The sequence below is a fragment of the Melanotaenia boesemani genome, chromosome 11 (genome assembly GCF_017639745.1).
Source record: "Melanotaenia boesemani isolate fMelBoe1 chromosome 11, fMelBoe1.pri, whole genome shotgun sequence".
Lineage (NCBI taxonomy): Eukaryota > Metazoa > Chordata > Actinopteri > Atheriniformes > Melanotaeniidae > Melanotaenia > Melanotaenia boesemani.
Genome location: NC_055692.1, coordinates 26080659 through 26095435, shown reverse-complemented (window position 1 = coordinate 26095435; position 14777 = coordinate 26080659). Strand labels below are relative to the sequence as shown.

Here is a 14777-nt window from a genome sequence, read left to right as displayed (position 1 = left end):
ACCAGACAATCTGGCCTTCCACTAGTGTCCAGGAAACCGAGATTCTTCAGTCAGGCTTGATTACTCAAAGGAACACATGTATCATCAGATACGGTGGAAAAAACCAAAAACACAAAACAAAACAAAAAAAAAAAAAAAAAAAAAAAACAAAGTCATTTATCATCTCTTCAGCTGTGCCGCGGTACTTACCCCAAATTGCTTCCAGTCCTGTCACTACATAAAGCAAGCTGTGAGCAAAATGAGACATTGTCTTGGACTGCTGTACACCAACACATGGTATGTGTTGTGTGCACATTCTTATTATCTTGATGCCCTGAAGGAAAAAGAAAAAAAAAGGAGGGGTGGAGGGTTTTGGCCAAGAAAATGTGACCAAAACCCAAACAGGAAGCCAATAAACAATGTAGTTGTGTTTCTTTTTATTTTTTTAACTATTTAATCATGTACAGAAACAAATCTTATAAGTGTTCACAGCGAGATTAGCTTAAATTATTGTAGGCTACAGCCACATATACCTGACTATGATATTGACCTCCCTATCTGAACAGTTATAACTGATAGCAGCTTTATGAACCCAAAAAAATATACTAACAAGCATTTGCATGGGCTAATAGTCAACTTACTTTTGATATTTGATAGCATTTTGATTGTGATTTATAATTGACGATTACATGGGGTAAATATAAAAAGTAACCCAACGTTTGCAAACAGTAAAGTCTGCCAGCAAGACTGAAATAATTTCATCCAGTTTATGTGACAGTTGATTGTCTAGTTTCCTTTCATGTTCTCTCCCTCTGTGCCATCTTTCTTTGTTAAGTTCGCTTAGAGTGCCTTTGAACCACAGGCATTTTTTCTCAGCAGCATTCATGAGCCCTGCCAGATCCTTCATCATCCGTCTCCCTTTATAGCTCCTATAGTGTCTATAAACACACACATACACAAACACATACACATATAGACAATCTTCTGTTGTTCTCACTCTCTCCACTACTTCCATCAATCCTGTCACTGCCTTTGCAACACCATTGAAAAAACACATATGGTTATATACACACAAACACATCCACTCAAGTGTGAAAATGTCCTCACACAAAGGTGTCAACACTGCTGATGTTCTGCTGCTTTTAAATGATCAGAGCTCTTAGCTGTGTGGATTAGGAAGGTGGCAGATTAGAGTCTGCTGTTAAGTCACCATGGAGAAAACCTTCCTTCCAGCTGACACCACCCCATTCACATCCCCCTAACCATGCATTCTCCTGACTTCTCGGTCACGTTGCTGCCAATGGGTGCCACCACTGCTCGAAATACTGCTCCTTTACATCTGACAGCTTTGTGCTGAATGTTGCATATCTGGATATGTTTTTGCTAATTTATGACTGGTCAGCATGTTGAAATATGCACCTGTTTCCTAATTTCCACACTTTTCACAGTCAGGGTTCAGTTTCAGAAATATTTATTGTCATTGTGTAACAGAAGTCTATATGTGATTGTAGCTTTTTGGAATTATTTTAATTATTTTAGAAAAAAATTACTCTAAGACTAACTGAATTATTGTTTTGCCCCTCTCTTTCACTGCTCATCACTTATTGGACGTGCTTTCACATGCAAATAAACCAAATCTATGTTAAATAAATAAATAAATAAATAAAAATACAAAACAAAGAAACTTGGGCCTAGCTTAAGGAAGGAGGCTACGTACAGAGAACCATGTTTGAAAAAGAGCTGCTTTATTCTGGTCCTCGGAGGAAGTGCATCACTGCTCTGCTTGTATGCAGGGGGAGTGTCTGTTTGCACAGGTCGCTGTCAGTTAACACTAATCTGCCTGATCTCCACCTCAAAGTCATTCACTCCTCCACATGCAAATAAACATATTCAGGCCTCTTTCAAACCAAAGCCACTATCAAACACTTGTTTGATCAGCAGAGGGCCTGTGAGGCAGTTCATTATGCATTTGAAAAAAAAAAGGAAAAGCAAGAAGAGAGCACATTGTTGCCAAGGTTTTATGTAATTACTCTCACCTTGTCTCCATAGCATGCTGAGGTGTGTATGTGTGTCTGTCAGCTATTAGTGGGGCTACTCGTGCATATATAGTCTACTCTTTGACCCAGTTTCTATACTGAAAATGTCAATTCAAGTATGGAGTACCACCCCCACTTTCTTAACCACAATCCACAGAACTTGGGATTCATGGACCAGAAGAACTTTAAGCACAGAAGAGCACTCCCATACTTTGATAAGACTCTCTGTAAGTTTTTTAAACCTTCTTACGCAAAGTAACGTCTTCAAAAGAAAACGTAGTTGTTTCATTTGTTATGATGCACCAACTATTTTCTACTCTGGCACAGTCAAATGAGTCAGAGCTCTCCTGAGGGCGACAGATTTGATTTAATTTATAGCAGCTGTTGAATAGGAGAGAGATGCAGCAGGAATCAGAGAGGGTCCAGCACATAAGAAGAATATGTTGGAGGAAACCCACCAACCCCTGAACACTGGCCAAATTCCTTTGTGTGTATGTTGAGTGTGCATGTGTGCGTCATGTATGCTTCTATGACATTGAGAGGCTAAGCACTGCCTTCTAACCAGACAAGCCTGAACTAGTAAACAGGTGCTGCAGGAGCAGCTGAGGATGAGGACATGGGGCGTCTCCACGAAGCCTGATCAAAGAGAAGCTCCCCCAGCCACCAGTCATCCCAGCAGCTTGATTTATGCCGCCGTGACAGAGACCTTTATGGCAGCTTGCAAAAGCTGCAGATAAATCACTCAAAAGTACACAATTCCCTCCACATCCTTGCATACATACAACCACTGAAACAACAAGAGGGTGTAGTTACTTATTGATACTAAGGTAGGGTTTTGACTGGCAATGATGCTGCTTTGCCACTTTTTGAACACTGAATTTGCCTTTGACATGTAGAGGTGGTTTAATAAATCTATCAGTTCAGTTTTATGTCTGCAATATATGCTTGTTCCACAAAGACATATAACATCAGCTCAGTTACAGGATGTGAAAATCTGAAAATCCTTGCTCACTGGCAACACAGAGTCATTTAAATCAGATGTTTATCTGAGGTTTAATGCTCTAAGATGAAACAGACTGATGTCTTCTGGCTAGCACAATATACAGAATGAGAGGCAGGAGGTAGATGCTAGTGATCGTTTTCACCCTGGTGGATTTTTAGTATATCTGGGTCTATGATTTATTGGCCTATAGTCATAAGGTTGCCCAGAGATTCCCCACCTGGTCATATAAAACTTTTTACAGCAACCAATGTGAGGTATTGTTGTTTAACTTGAATGAATGAATAGCTTGACATCCTGGGATCTGATGGAATAAGCTATTTACTTTTAAAAACCAAAATACAGTTGATATTTCCTCCCCCCTAAAACATTCCCAGCCATAGTTTGCCCTTGCTCAGAGGATTTTTTTTTCCTTTGAAGAGAGAAGAAGAAGAGAAGTGAAGTCCTGGAGGGGGGTGGTAACTGTCATTTATATTTACAGCCTCTCTAGACACCTCCAGGGCTGTTATCCAGGTGGCCTCTGTAGAGGCTCTCAGAAGCACTCACACCTTTTCTGCAACTCAGAGTATCAATAGACACTGGCTGACTTTGATTCAGTCACATAGAGGTTGTGAGTCATGTGCTTTTCACTGTTAAAACTGGTTGGGTTGATGCTGGAACTTGAATACCCTCAGGGAAAAAGGAATTCTACTCTTCAGAAACTTTATTAAACTAGAGAAAACCTTCTAACATAGGTCTTAAACAATTTTTTTTTCTTCTTTGGTGAAGTCAAAGAAAGCTGAGCTCTCAAAAATATCAAAACCCAGACAGATAACATTATGGTTGTTTCATTTATAGTTCCCTCTGACAAACTGTCAAAACCTTTACATACGATTGAGTATTAAATGGTTAACATATGACTTGAGCTTTCATGCTTTTCCACTGCTCTGACCACACTGTCAGGTCAAAATTAACATTAGCTGCCATTACTTGGATTCAAGGCCAGGCTTGTGAGCTTTGGTGCGTGTACCCTAAAATTTTGCTAGTGTAAGGATAATTTAACACCAAACATCTCCACATGCCAAACAATGTATTCAGTTTACTGAGGTTTGAATCCCTTCAATCGATAAATAATTATTTTAAATCAAGGCCAGATGTGTCTTTAGAAATGTCACTTTGTCCTGCTGATAAGAGGAGATGACAGATATTCTATATTTTGGTTTGCAGTGATCCTCTTTTCAAAGTTAAACCCTTCAAACAGTCTAATCCTGTCCTGAATGAGAGGCTGGATTATTGTATAACTCCTTCATTGATACACACCAACACATGCAACACAGCCAGAGAAGAGAGGGAAAAGAGACAGGAGCGCAGGCCCGAATAAAACTTGCGTATTCACTCTAGGGTGCTCAAGATCTACTATCCTGCAACTTTTCCAACACACCCGAATCAAATAGAAAAATTCCCTCATCCAAAGAACCATTCATTTGATCCAGGTGTGTTGTGAAGAGATGCATCTAAAAGCTACAAGATGGTAGATCTTGAGGACTGGACTTGGGCATCCCTGCATAGCTGAAATGAGAAACTGAAAAAAAGCTTGTTATAATAACCACAAAGGCTGCGGTGAAATATTCATTCATCATTTTTCTGTATCGCTTAGTCCACTTAAGGGTCCCGGGGAAGATGGAGCCTATCCATATTTTTACACAATTGAATAAAAAGTCCATAAACACTATTAATTATATCAATCATAGAATTGATCTGCAAAAAACCATGATACCAAATTTGAGCATTAAATGTCAATTACATATACAGTTGTTATATACTTTGTCATTTATAAAATATTATTTTGTGTTGAATTCTTAAACTCTTCTTAAACTATATATATATATATATATATATATATATATATATATATATATATATATATATATATATATATATATATACATATATAGGCAACTTTTAATTAAATGTATTTTTTGTTATATTGCTTTGATAAAAAATAAAAATAAGTACAGTTTTAATTTTTATGAACACTTAAAAACGAGCAGATGCCACTGTATATTTTAACTGCCTTGAGAACGATCACATTTTATTTTCTGTTCTCTCTTCATGACATGTACATATGCCAATATTGTTTCCTGCAGATTTCTTTACAAATCAAGGATAAGGGTTGTTTTCTTTTTATGACAAATTTATGAAAGCAAGGATGAGAGGCACTAGTGCTGCAATTACATAAAGATACAGGATTTACAAGTATTATGAAAATGGATACACATTTAAAAACGGAGCGAACAACCCAGCTGCAATACAAAACACCAGCTTTTCAAACATTTAAAACTAGAACGTTTTATTCATTTTTCTATAAAATCTCAACTTTTTTGTTTTAGAAAATATATACAAACATTCCCTTGTGCTATAAAACAGTGAAGAACAAAAAGAAAAGAAAACTTGTGTACAAATAACTTTTCAATACCGAGTGCTTGATTAATTTATGGCAAGGATTTGCCTCACAATGGGCAGTTTGTTAGGTCTTAAGCACCTTTCAACAGCTGCTTTCAGTCCAGTTCAAACATATATGACAGCCTTGATTTCCATGAAAAAGCCTGGAAATAACACTTATCTCTCCAACCATTTGCCTCCATTGTCTGTGAGGTCCTTCCATTGTCTGTTATCTGTCACCAACAGTACAAGTGTCCTCTTAGCCAGTAAGGAAAACATCTATTGCACATTATTCAAGTAACGTCATGGCACATCCAAATGGTTTACTCCACTCTTTTTGTCTTGGGAACAATAACATTTTTTCTACACCGGTTTCCTCAATGGGAGAAGTGAATCAAGGAGCAGCAGATTTTTTTTTTCTCAAACAAAGGCTGCTCTCTTGACATGGCTGAAAAAAGGCTGTTGTATATTCTTCAATGCATATTGCATAAATAAAAAAATGAACCTTGATTATTTGAACACTTTCTTTCATCAGAAGTCTTGCTTAGGGTTTTTTTTTAAGTATTTTTAGGCTTGTTCAAAGACAGTTAGCTCATACACATGTTGGAGGGGGGCGTGTGGGCTCATACTTAGTGTTGTGTCCTTTAAGCGATGGGTGAGGTTTGATGTACCTGCTGCTGGTGAACACACTGGCAGCCTTCCTCCTTGTCCTCTTCTTCAGCTTCCTGCTGAAAACATTCTGCCATGACTGCAGTGTCTTTGAGGTCCAGATCCACATCCCGCTAGTGATGCCCACCACCAACAACATGAAGATCTTCACCATGAAGATCTCAACAGCAGGGATGGAGGCCTTCATAACACACTCATCTGACTCTGGCCCGCTGCCGTCCACACACTTTTGCTCCCCAGCTAAGATGCGCCAGTAGTCCATGTTGAGTCTCTCGTAGAAATAGCAGGCAATGACACAAGTGGCTGGGACAGTGTAGAGCACGGAGAAGACCCCAATGCGAACCATCAGCTTTTCAAGTTTGTCTGTGTTCTCTCCCTCTGTTTTCATAATCTTTCGGATGTGGAAGAGGGCTACAAAGCCAGACAACAAGAAAGAAGTGCCAATAATGAGATAACAGGAGAGAGGAATGAGTACAAAACCAGTAAGAGCTTTGACATCCATGCTGCCCACGTAGCAGACACCCGTCAGTTCATCCCCAGCCACCTTCCTCATCACCAGGATCATTATTGTCTTGATGGCTGGGATGGCCCAGGCTGCCAGGTGAAAGTAACTGCTGTTGGCCTCAATGGCCTCATGACCCCACTTCTTCCCTGCAGCCAGGAACCATGTGAGGGTCAGAATAACCCACCAGAGGGAGCTGGCCATGCCAAAATAATACAGGATGAGGAACACAATGGTGCAGCCGGTGCTCTCCAAACCCTCCTGGATAATATACTGAACACCATTGTCTCTGTCACAGGCTATTCTGTCCGCTCCCACAAAAAGTCGAATGAGGTAACCCACAGAGTAAACACAGTAAGACATGGAGAGGAAGATGATTGGCCTCTCAGGATATTTGAATCGCTGTGGGTCAATAAGGAAAGTGAGCACAGTGAAGGCACTGGAGACAAAGCAGAGGATGGACCAGATGGCTATCCACACCAGAGAGAACTGCTTGTCTCCCTGGCTCCAGTATACATCTATTTTTGGGTAGCATTTCGGTGCACAGGACTCGCTTTTCTCCACAAAGTGGAACTTGCCTGGATTGCTGCATGTCTGCTTGTTGCCGCTGTCCTTAAGGTGCAGGTCATGGCCACTCAGAGGGCGCTGTGGCCTGAAATCTGGAGGCTGGGTGTGGGAAACCTTGGGAGGATCCTCTGATCCATTGTTGGGCGCCTCCATGCACAGGTTGTTTGGGTCATTTTTAGTAGGAAGACGAGAACAGTCCAGAGAGTCGGGCCACGGAAAGTTAAAGTTTTCCATGATAGGTGAGCACTTCTGCTTTACCTGCTCACACATAACTCTGCATGCTGGAATGGGGTTTGACACCTGCTCTGTGCACATGGGGGCATACAGTGAACAGAGGAAAAACTTGAGGTGACTGTGGCATCCAAACTGTATCAATGTTGCAAACTCCTGCAGCTTCATTGCTGCCTCATTTTGATCATCATGGCCCATGAGGTTTGGCATGCGGGTCATGTTGTAGCCAATGTCTTTGCATAGGGGGATGCTGATGTGTTGACATCTCCCCTCTCCTGACCAGTCAGGGTCTATGGAGCTGATGGCTGATGCCCCGCTACTCCACAGCGCCAGCAGAGCAGGGATAAGACTCAGTCTCACATTTGAATACATTCTCCCAACTTAATTAAAAAAAAAAAGAGCGAGAGGGAGAGAGAAACAGAGAGAGAGAAAAAGAGAGAGAAAGAAAAAAATGTCCAGTGTTTACCGCAATCCGGAATCACAAGTTTCTTTCATTAAAACGTTAGTGATGAAACCAAGCTGGTGTTGGTGGTGAGCTCCGAGTGAAAAAACTTACTCAACTATCTGTTGCAAGACCATCGTTTTCTTGTTTTAGAGTTGAATAAAAAAAATCCCGCGATGGTGCGAAAATGTTTCCTCTCTGGAAGTGCGCTGTGAGGTCCATGCTCTCAGACGCTCAGTTTGAGCGTGAAGTGTTGGAGCTACTTCCCTCTTGCGCCGTACGTCTCAGAGAACTGCCATGCGTCCCGTTTCGTTTCCCCTTTCTTTCCAAACGACTCACTGGTCTGTTTTCACGTTTCATGACACTTGTCCAGGGTCGCTCCTCCGTGTTGCTGTGGGATTTCAGTCCTGCAAAGGCAACTAAGTAGGTAGAAAAGAAATCTAAAACAAACAAAAAACATATACATATCCTCCAGTCCTTTATGTGGTGTGGATGCTTTTGCGCAAGGCACCAGAAAACAAGGAATCAGGCAACGGAATAAGTCCGATAATTTCTTCGGTGATAATATTAAACGAGTCCCAGAAATGCTGGATTATGCTCCTCCCAGAGCAGGCAGTTGATGCGTTTGGTGGCGCGGTACTCGTCTGAGCTGGTCGGAGCCTCCGTCCCAGTCTAACCTGCCAAAAGATCCGCCTTCAAAGACAGCTACTTTGCATAAGAAAGATGACACTGACACGCGGATTATTTTCAAATCGTGCGGAACAGCTTGTTCATTACAGCAGTTTCAAAGGTTCACTGCAAACTTCCCTCGGTCTGATTGTACTCAGCCACAAACTTCGACAAAAGGACAGGGACACATTTTATGAGAATCGCCCAAATATTGCGCAACATCGCTCACAGGCGCGCAGGTTCAGAGACGCACTAAAACCAGACTTTTTGTCGTAACTGATGTTTTATGTGTCTACATGCCTGGGACAAGAAAATTAAGTGCAGCTTTTTTTTTCTCTGTCTGTCTACCTCGTTGTCGCTTAGCTTACACTCAGAGTAATCTCGATTAATCTATTTCTTTTGCCATTTAAATTTTCAACATTTGAATCAAATTTAATTGATTTTCTAACATATTGTGGCTCAGTTACCATGTTTTGTTCTTACGTATTTGACATGAATATAGCCTAGAAATTGCCTTTAACTAAAAAGTGCATAAAAACAACTCATTGTCTTTGGTCCACAGAAAGCAATAACTGAGCAGTTCAGATAAGAGTAACAGCATGTTACAAATGGAACAGTTGCATTCATAAATGTACTAAAATATAAAGTGATAATGATGTATTAACAGCAAGAAATACAAAGTATGGATAGTATGGAAAGTTAATGTAGCCAACCATATATTGATCCTTTATTTAGTAGCTGCCTTTTGATACTGGAGCTGGTCAAGAAGGATATAATTTGAACTCCATCACATGAGACAGATAAGATTTATTCTTATGTTTTAGAACCTGTCTATTAGATAAATGAAGGAAAAATGCGCAAAAGTCAAGTGCAGAAACAAGTGCTGTATTTCAAAATGATATAGTTGCTCAGTGAAGTTAGTTTGTTTATTTCCATTACTGTGATTGACTGCACTGCTAAGTGACTGGAGTGAGTTGTAGCAATTGTTATAAAAACTAATTGAAATATAATGAAGAAGACTCAGGGCCTTTGATATTGTGCACCATTTAGCTGTTGATTAGTTATCGTCATTATCTGCTTGGGAGACAGTGGTTTACAAAAAGTATTCATCCCCGTTTTTCCTGTCATGTTGCTTTATTTTCTACTGTTAAAAAAAGAAAAAAAAGAAACAAGAAATAATACAAAAATCCAGAAATGTTATCTTGCATAACCCGTCATCCCACAAAAGTCAGAACTTTGTAAAATCACTTTCCCCAGGTTTACATCTGTAAGTTACTAAGAGCTTGGCACATCTGATTTTTGTCGATAGTTCACTGCAAAACTGTTTTAATTCCTTTAAATTTGCTGGTGTACAGCAATCTTTAAATTGGATGAAGGTCTTGGCTTTATTAAGATCCTTTAAGTATGTTTAAACATTTCTCGTTAAACTCCTAAAGTATTGCTTTAGCAATGTTCTTTGGATCATAAATAATTGCTTTTATGTATCAGTTCACTTTTGAGAATAACATTTTGTATTTCCGTTGCATTACCTGTATAAATAAAGGTTATTAAAAAATCTCTGGAAGACTGCAAGTTGTCCTGTGTTCAGCACCACCCATTCTCCCCTAAATTTTGGCCCATTCCCTAGTCCCTGTAAATGAAAAACATCCCCGCAGCATGATGCTGCCACCACCATGCTTTACTGTGAGGATGGTGTTCTTCAGGTGATGAGAAGTTTGGGTTTGTAATAAGCGTAGCTTGTTCCTTGATGATCAGAAATTTTAAGTTACCAGCAGACCTTCTTTAAAATGTTTGGGGAGTGCCTCATATGTCTTTGGAAATGGTCATGCATGCTTTTATTTCATCACGTCTAGATTACTGTAATTTGCTGTTCACTTGTCTGAATAAAAGATCCCTGGATTGCCTACAGGTTGTACAGGACACTGCTGCAGGGCTCTGAATAAAATCTTCAAAGTATTGTCATATGACCCCCTTGTTGACTCAGCTGCACTGGCTCCCCATCTACTACTGAGTAAATTACAAAACTTATAGAGCATTACATGGTCAAGTACCAACTTTTATCTGAAAGCTTTTGCTGCCATATGTCCCCAGCAGGTCTCTGAGGTCATGTGATCAGGGTGTGCTGATTGTCCAGCATTCACGGTTAAAGGCTAAAGGTGAGAGAGCCTTTGTAATAGAGTTGCTCTGGAACTCCCTTCTTCTGAGCCAGAGATCTGTGGATTCCGGGATCTCGTTTAAAAAGCAGTTGAAAATCCGTCTTTAAACAAAACAAACTAAACAAACAAAAAAAATAACAAAAACAAACAGATACCAACAAACAAGCATCTCAGCTATTTATATAAAAAAGCTCCGTCTCATTTGATCCTGGTTGAATGTCTCTTTTCTGCTGACAAAGATATGCAAGTACATGTATTAGCATTGGCAAACTGTAGTCTGAGTATATTCCTAAATTTGAAACTTATCTGCACGACTCTTTGAAACACAAGAACAAACCACTCATGGAGAAAATGAGGATGTTTATAAAAGTATAACTAATTTTGGGATGTTGTTTGGAATTCAGCATAGCAGGAATTGGTGTGCTCTTGCCAATATTCTTAGTGCAAAATTCAACAACACCTTGAAGTAATTTCCTGTCTTTTTCCAATGAAGGAAGTCCTCCCACAAACAAATAAGGTTGCATTCCTTCTGAAAATGGCAGCCTTATAATGGTGACATTGTTCTACTATCAAGCCCAGAAAGCCAAGCTTGTATCAATAATTCAGTGACTGATTAACCTTTCTAACTGGGACATCTGTAATCTGGCTAGATCTGTAAAATTTCCCTGTTTTCATAGTTTTGCTTGGAAATAAATTTCTTTTGTCGTGTTACACTATAGACCATGTTTTTCCCCATGTGACTGATCCTGAAACAATGGATCTGACAATACTATTAAATGAACTTGATGATCAAAAGTTCCTAAAAATCTGTGAAAATGGTCTGTTAATTGTAGAGACAACTTTCATAAAGCTGCAACTGCTTCTAGTTACAGCTGCTGTCCTGCAGCCAAAAAAGCACCAACAAGTGCCAGTGTTGGTCGACTACAAATCATGCTGTTTGTCTTCATGGTCTTTTCTTGAAATAATTCTGGATGTCTGTATTTGTACACTTGTGCTGTAGACAACTGTAACTATGGACAGATTTTGTGGTAAAGATGGATGCTTGTATAACTTTTGTCAGCCTCTTTGGTAGAACATAAATGTCATAAAGTATAATCAAATAAAAAGCTCATAACGCATTAGCATCATAATGAACACTTCAATTGTGCATTTTTTTCATTCCAAAATCTATAGCTAAGTTTTTTTTATACTAGGATCTTGTTCAAATAGGAGCAGGACAGCAGTGACAGAGAGAAATGCGTTTTATGGAGCTTTCAGACTGTTTTATATACTGTATATGTGGGTGAGATTCTCCAGGCCTCTCTTTTGTTACCTTATAAAACATTTGTAGTTGTAAGATTTATACCCAGCCATGGCAGTAGTCTTCATCAAGGGCAAAAATACTGATCACATGTAAACAAGAGTGCTTTTAGTGCATTTTTACAAGAGTCACTAAAGTGCTTTCAGAAGAATTTGAGAAATGTGTTCAAGTGAGATGAGAAACCTGGCACCAGCATGCCTAATGGTTTAAGCACATCATATCTTAGTGGTGGCACTTCAGCTGTTAGTGCTCAGTGTGTGGAGCAGGAGAATAAATATAGGCCATGAATACAGTTATGAACACAATACCCTCTGCCTATGAGGCACATGCACTCCTCAGATTTCACATATCCAGCTGTTAACATTTCAGAAAGATAAGTCTGGACTTAAAGACACACACAAAAAAGAAAGAAAAAAAGAAAGAAATCACATATGTTAATGTGTTCGCATGTGTGGTATAAGCCTTTAGCTGCAGTTTAAATCATTTTAGGGAAAAAAATTGCTAACGTTATTCAAACTATTTTCAGTTTGCAAAAAAAAAAAAAAAAAAAAAAAGCAGTGGGAGCATGTGTTTAATATATTCTGACCCATTACACATCTAGTAGGGCCAACAGCTGACATGCCTGCTCAGTCCATCCCCCCCACCCCGCCCTACTAGATTCGTATTGTATGGCTGACATGTAGAAGTAGAACAAAAGCGATGACAGCTTTAATGTGAAAATGAACAATGTAATATCAATGCATTCCCCAGACCTAGGTCAGTAATGAGCTCCATTTACTGATCATCTGGCTTTCAGGAAACCTTGTCTGGCACATTTAAAGGCAAATATCGGCCCTCATTAATCACTGCCTTTGGCGTAATGAAGCTGACAAGATACAATTGTCACACCGTCTAATAAGAAGACACAGTCTTCTAGCTTGTTGAATAATCGCCTTTGTTCTGATCTCATTCCTGTCTTTCCTCCTGCTTCCATCTCTTTCATGACTGTTTTGCTGGTCATGATGATATCTCTTTGAAAATTAGAAGAAAAGAGCAAAAATCAGGCATGTTCAGCCTTTAGCATCTGTAGTCACAGCAGCTTCAACTGTCGCTTTCATGATTTTTTTTTCTAGCGTGCTATTTTTCATATACCCCCTCCTATAGCTCATTCCTGCTTGCACATGAGCAAAACAAACACACACTCTCTCTCTCTGCACACACAGCAACTTTATCTCATCTTTGCAACCACAACAGTGCAGCGAAGAAAAACCAGCGCAGCTCCATCTCTGAGAAATCAGCAACTGTGAGATAATTCTGTAACTAATAAAGTGAAAGGGAGAGCCCTTTGATGGCTGAAGCTGAAAAGATATTTTACTTTTTTTTTGTGTGTGTGGGATTTGAGATGTGTGATTGTATGGAGTGAGCTCGCTCCCCTGCTGCTAGGCTCTGGCTGGAAGCTGGCCCCCCTCTGGCTAATGTTATGGAGAATCGGAGGAATTTTATGGCTGTCTTTTCCCTCAACCCCCTTTTTTCTTTTGTTCCCCTTTGAAGAATGACTTTAGACATTTTATTTACATATTTAACCATGGATGAAAGAAATGAAGGGTTAGGAAGCAAGCTCCTTGGGTTCTTAAGGGAATTTTGATCAGAAAAAATGAATTGAAGCTAATACATTTTTGTTTGCGTAGCCTGAAATTAGATCAAACATGACACTGTGATGGTGACATTTCTGAAATTTTGAATCAGAAGGCATCATTTCCATTTTAAGGAAGAACTTGATCTGCTCAGACCAACTCAGCATCAAGAAGAATAATGATAGTATTTCTGTTAATTGCCGCGGTTAGATGACTCGCTCGCTGTTCCAACATGTGAGGTATGCTATGGCAGTGATGGGGGACGTTTTAGACATGTTTGGCATTGTTGCTGGTCTTGAAAGGGCATGTTGATTAAACGTACGGGTGGGGTAGGCCTATAATCTTCTTAACCAAGGCCCTCCTCTACTCTTTCAGAGGGCACAATGAGAAGAAACAACACACTCAGTTGGAGGTGAGACTATTTGTCCACATGCCCTGCACATTGTTCAGGGATCCTGTTCTCCCTCCTGATCGCACGCATTCAGCATTTAGCTCAGGATGATCCTATTTATCAACATAATCTGTTATTTTCTCTCTTATTGCCACTCAACAATGTGTGAAGAGGTTGGTGCCAAAAAGAAAAAAAGAAACTTGAAAGTAAAAAAGACTTTCATATATATATATATATATATATATACACTGCGTGTAAAACTACTTACAATAAGTATGTTTATCAGTATGATATTTTTCTATCTTGTATGAAATGCTGCAGCTATATTAAAGTCAACAGTTTGAGAGTAGGGTCAGATGTGTTGAGGAAATGCACATGAATCAAATACTTAATTATTAAAAAGCTCTTTCAACATCAAAGTTCTCGATATTCTTTGCTCGTATGGTTTAAATAGTTCAATAAAGTGACTTAATAATGAGGACTAATTTGTTTTACTTTTTTTTTTTTTCACTTTGCTCCATTAAAATCTGCTTTGGTTCCCATATGAGTAAAGTCCCATCAGTTGATGGTTAACCCTCTGACCTCATTCATTGTATATTCTGCTCAATAAGAGAATGTCAAGGCATTATTGTAACCTTTCGAGTGTTTATGAAGTAGTGAGTGGGAAAAGCTGTCAGCCAGTCTACAATAAACAGTGTTGTAATGAATTTTGTTTGTTATGGGTTTCAATAACATCTGTGCTGAGGCTGCTTTGAAAGAGCAATATTAGCTTGGTGGGGTGTTCTTACATCATACCCTTTT

General features: G+C 39.4%; 1 protein-coding gene across 1 annotated transcript; it reads right to left on the bottom strand.

The window, feature by feature from the left end:
• Positions 1-5911: 5911 nt before the first annotated feature.
• On the bottom strand, positions 5912-8667 carry fzd10 (frizzled class receptor 10). The gene has a single exon (XM_042000492.1). It carries the CDS (start codon positions 7775-7777, stop codon positions 6029-6031), a length of 1749 nt encoding a protein of 582 aa, XP_041856426.1. The 5' UTR covers positions 7778-8667; the 3' UTR covers positions 5912-6028.
• Positions 8668-14777: the final 6110 nt, after the last annotated feature.

Bases quoted from the DNA above. Each gene is read 5' to 3' on its own strand.
- fzd10 (XM_042000492.1), bottom strand. From the start codon at position 7,777: ATGTATTCAAATGTGAGACTGAGTCTTATCCCTGCTCTGCTGGCGCTG.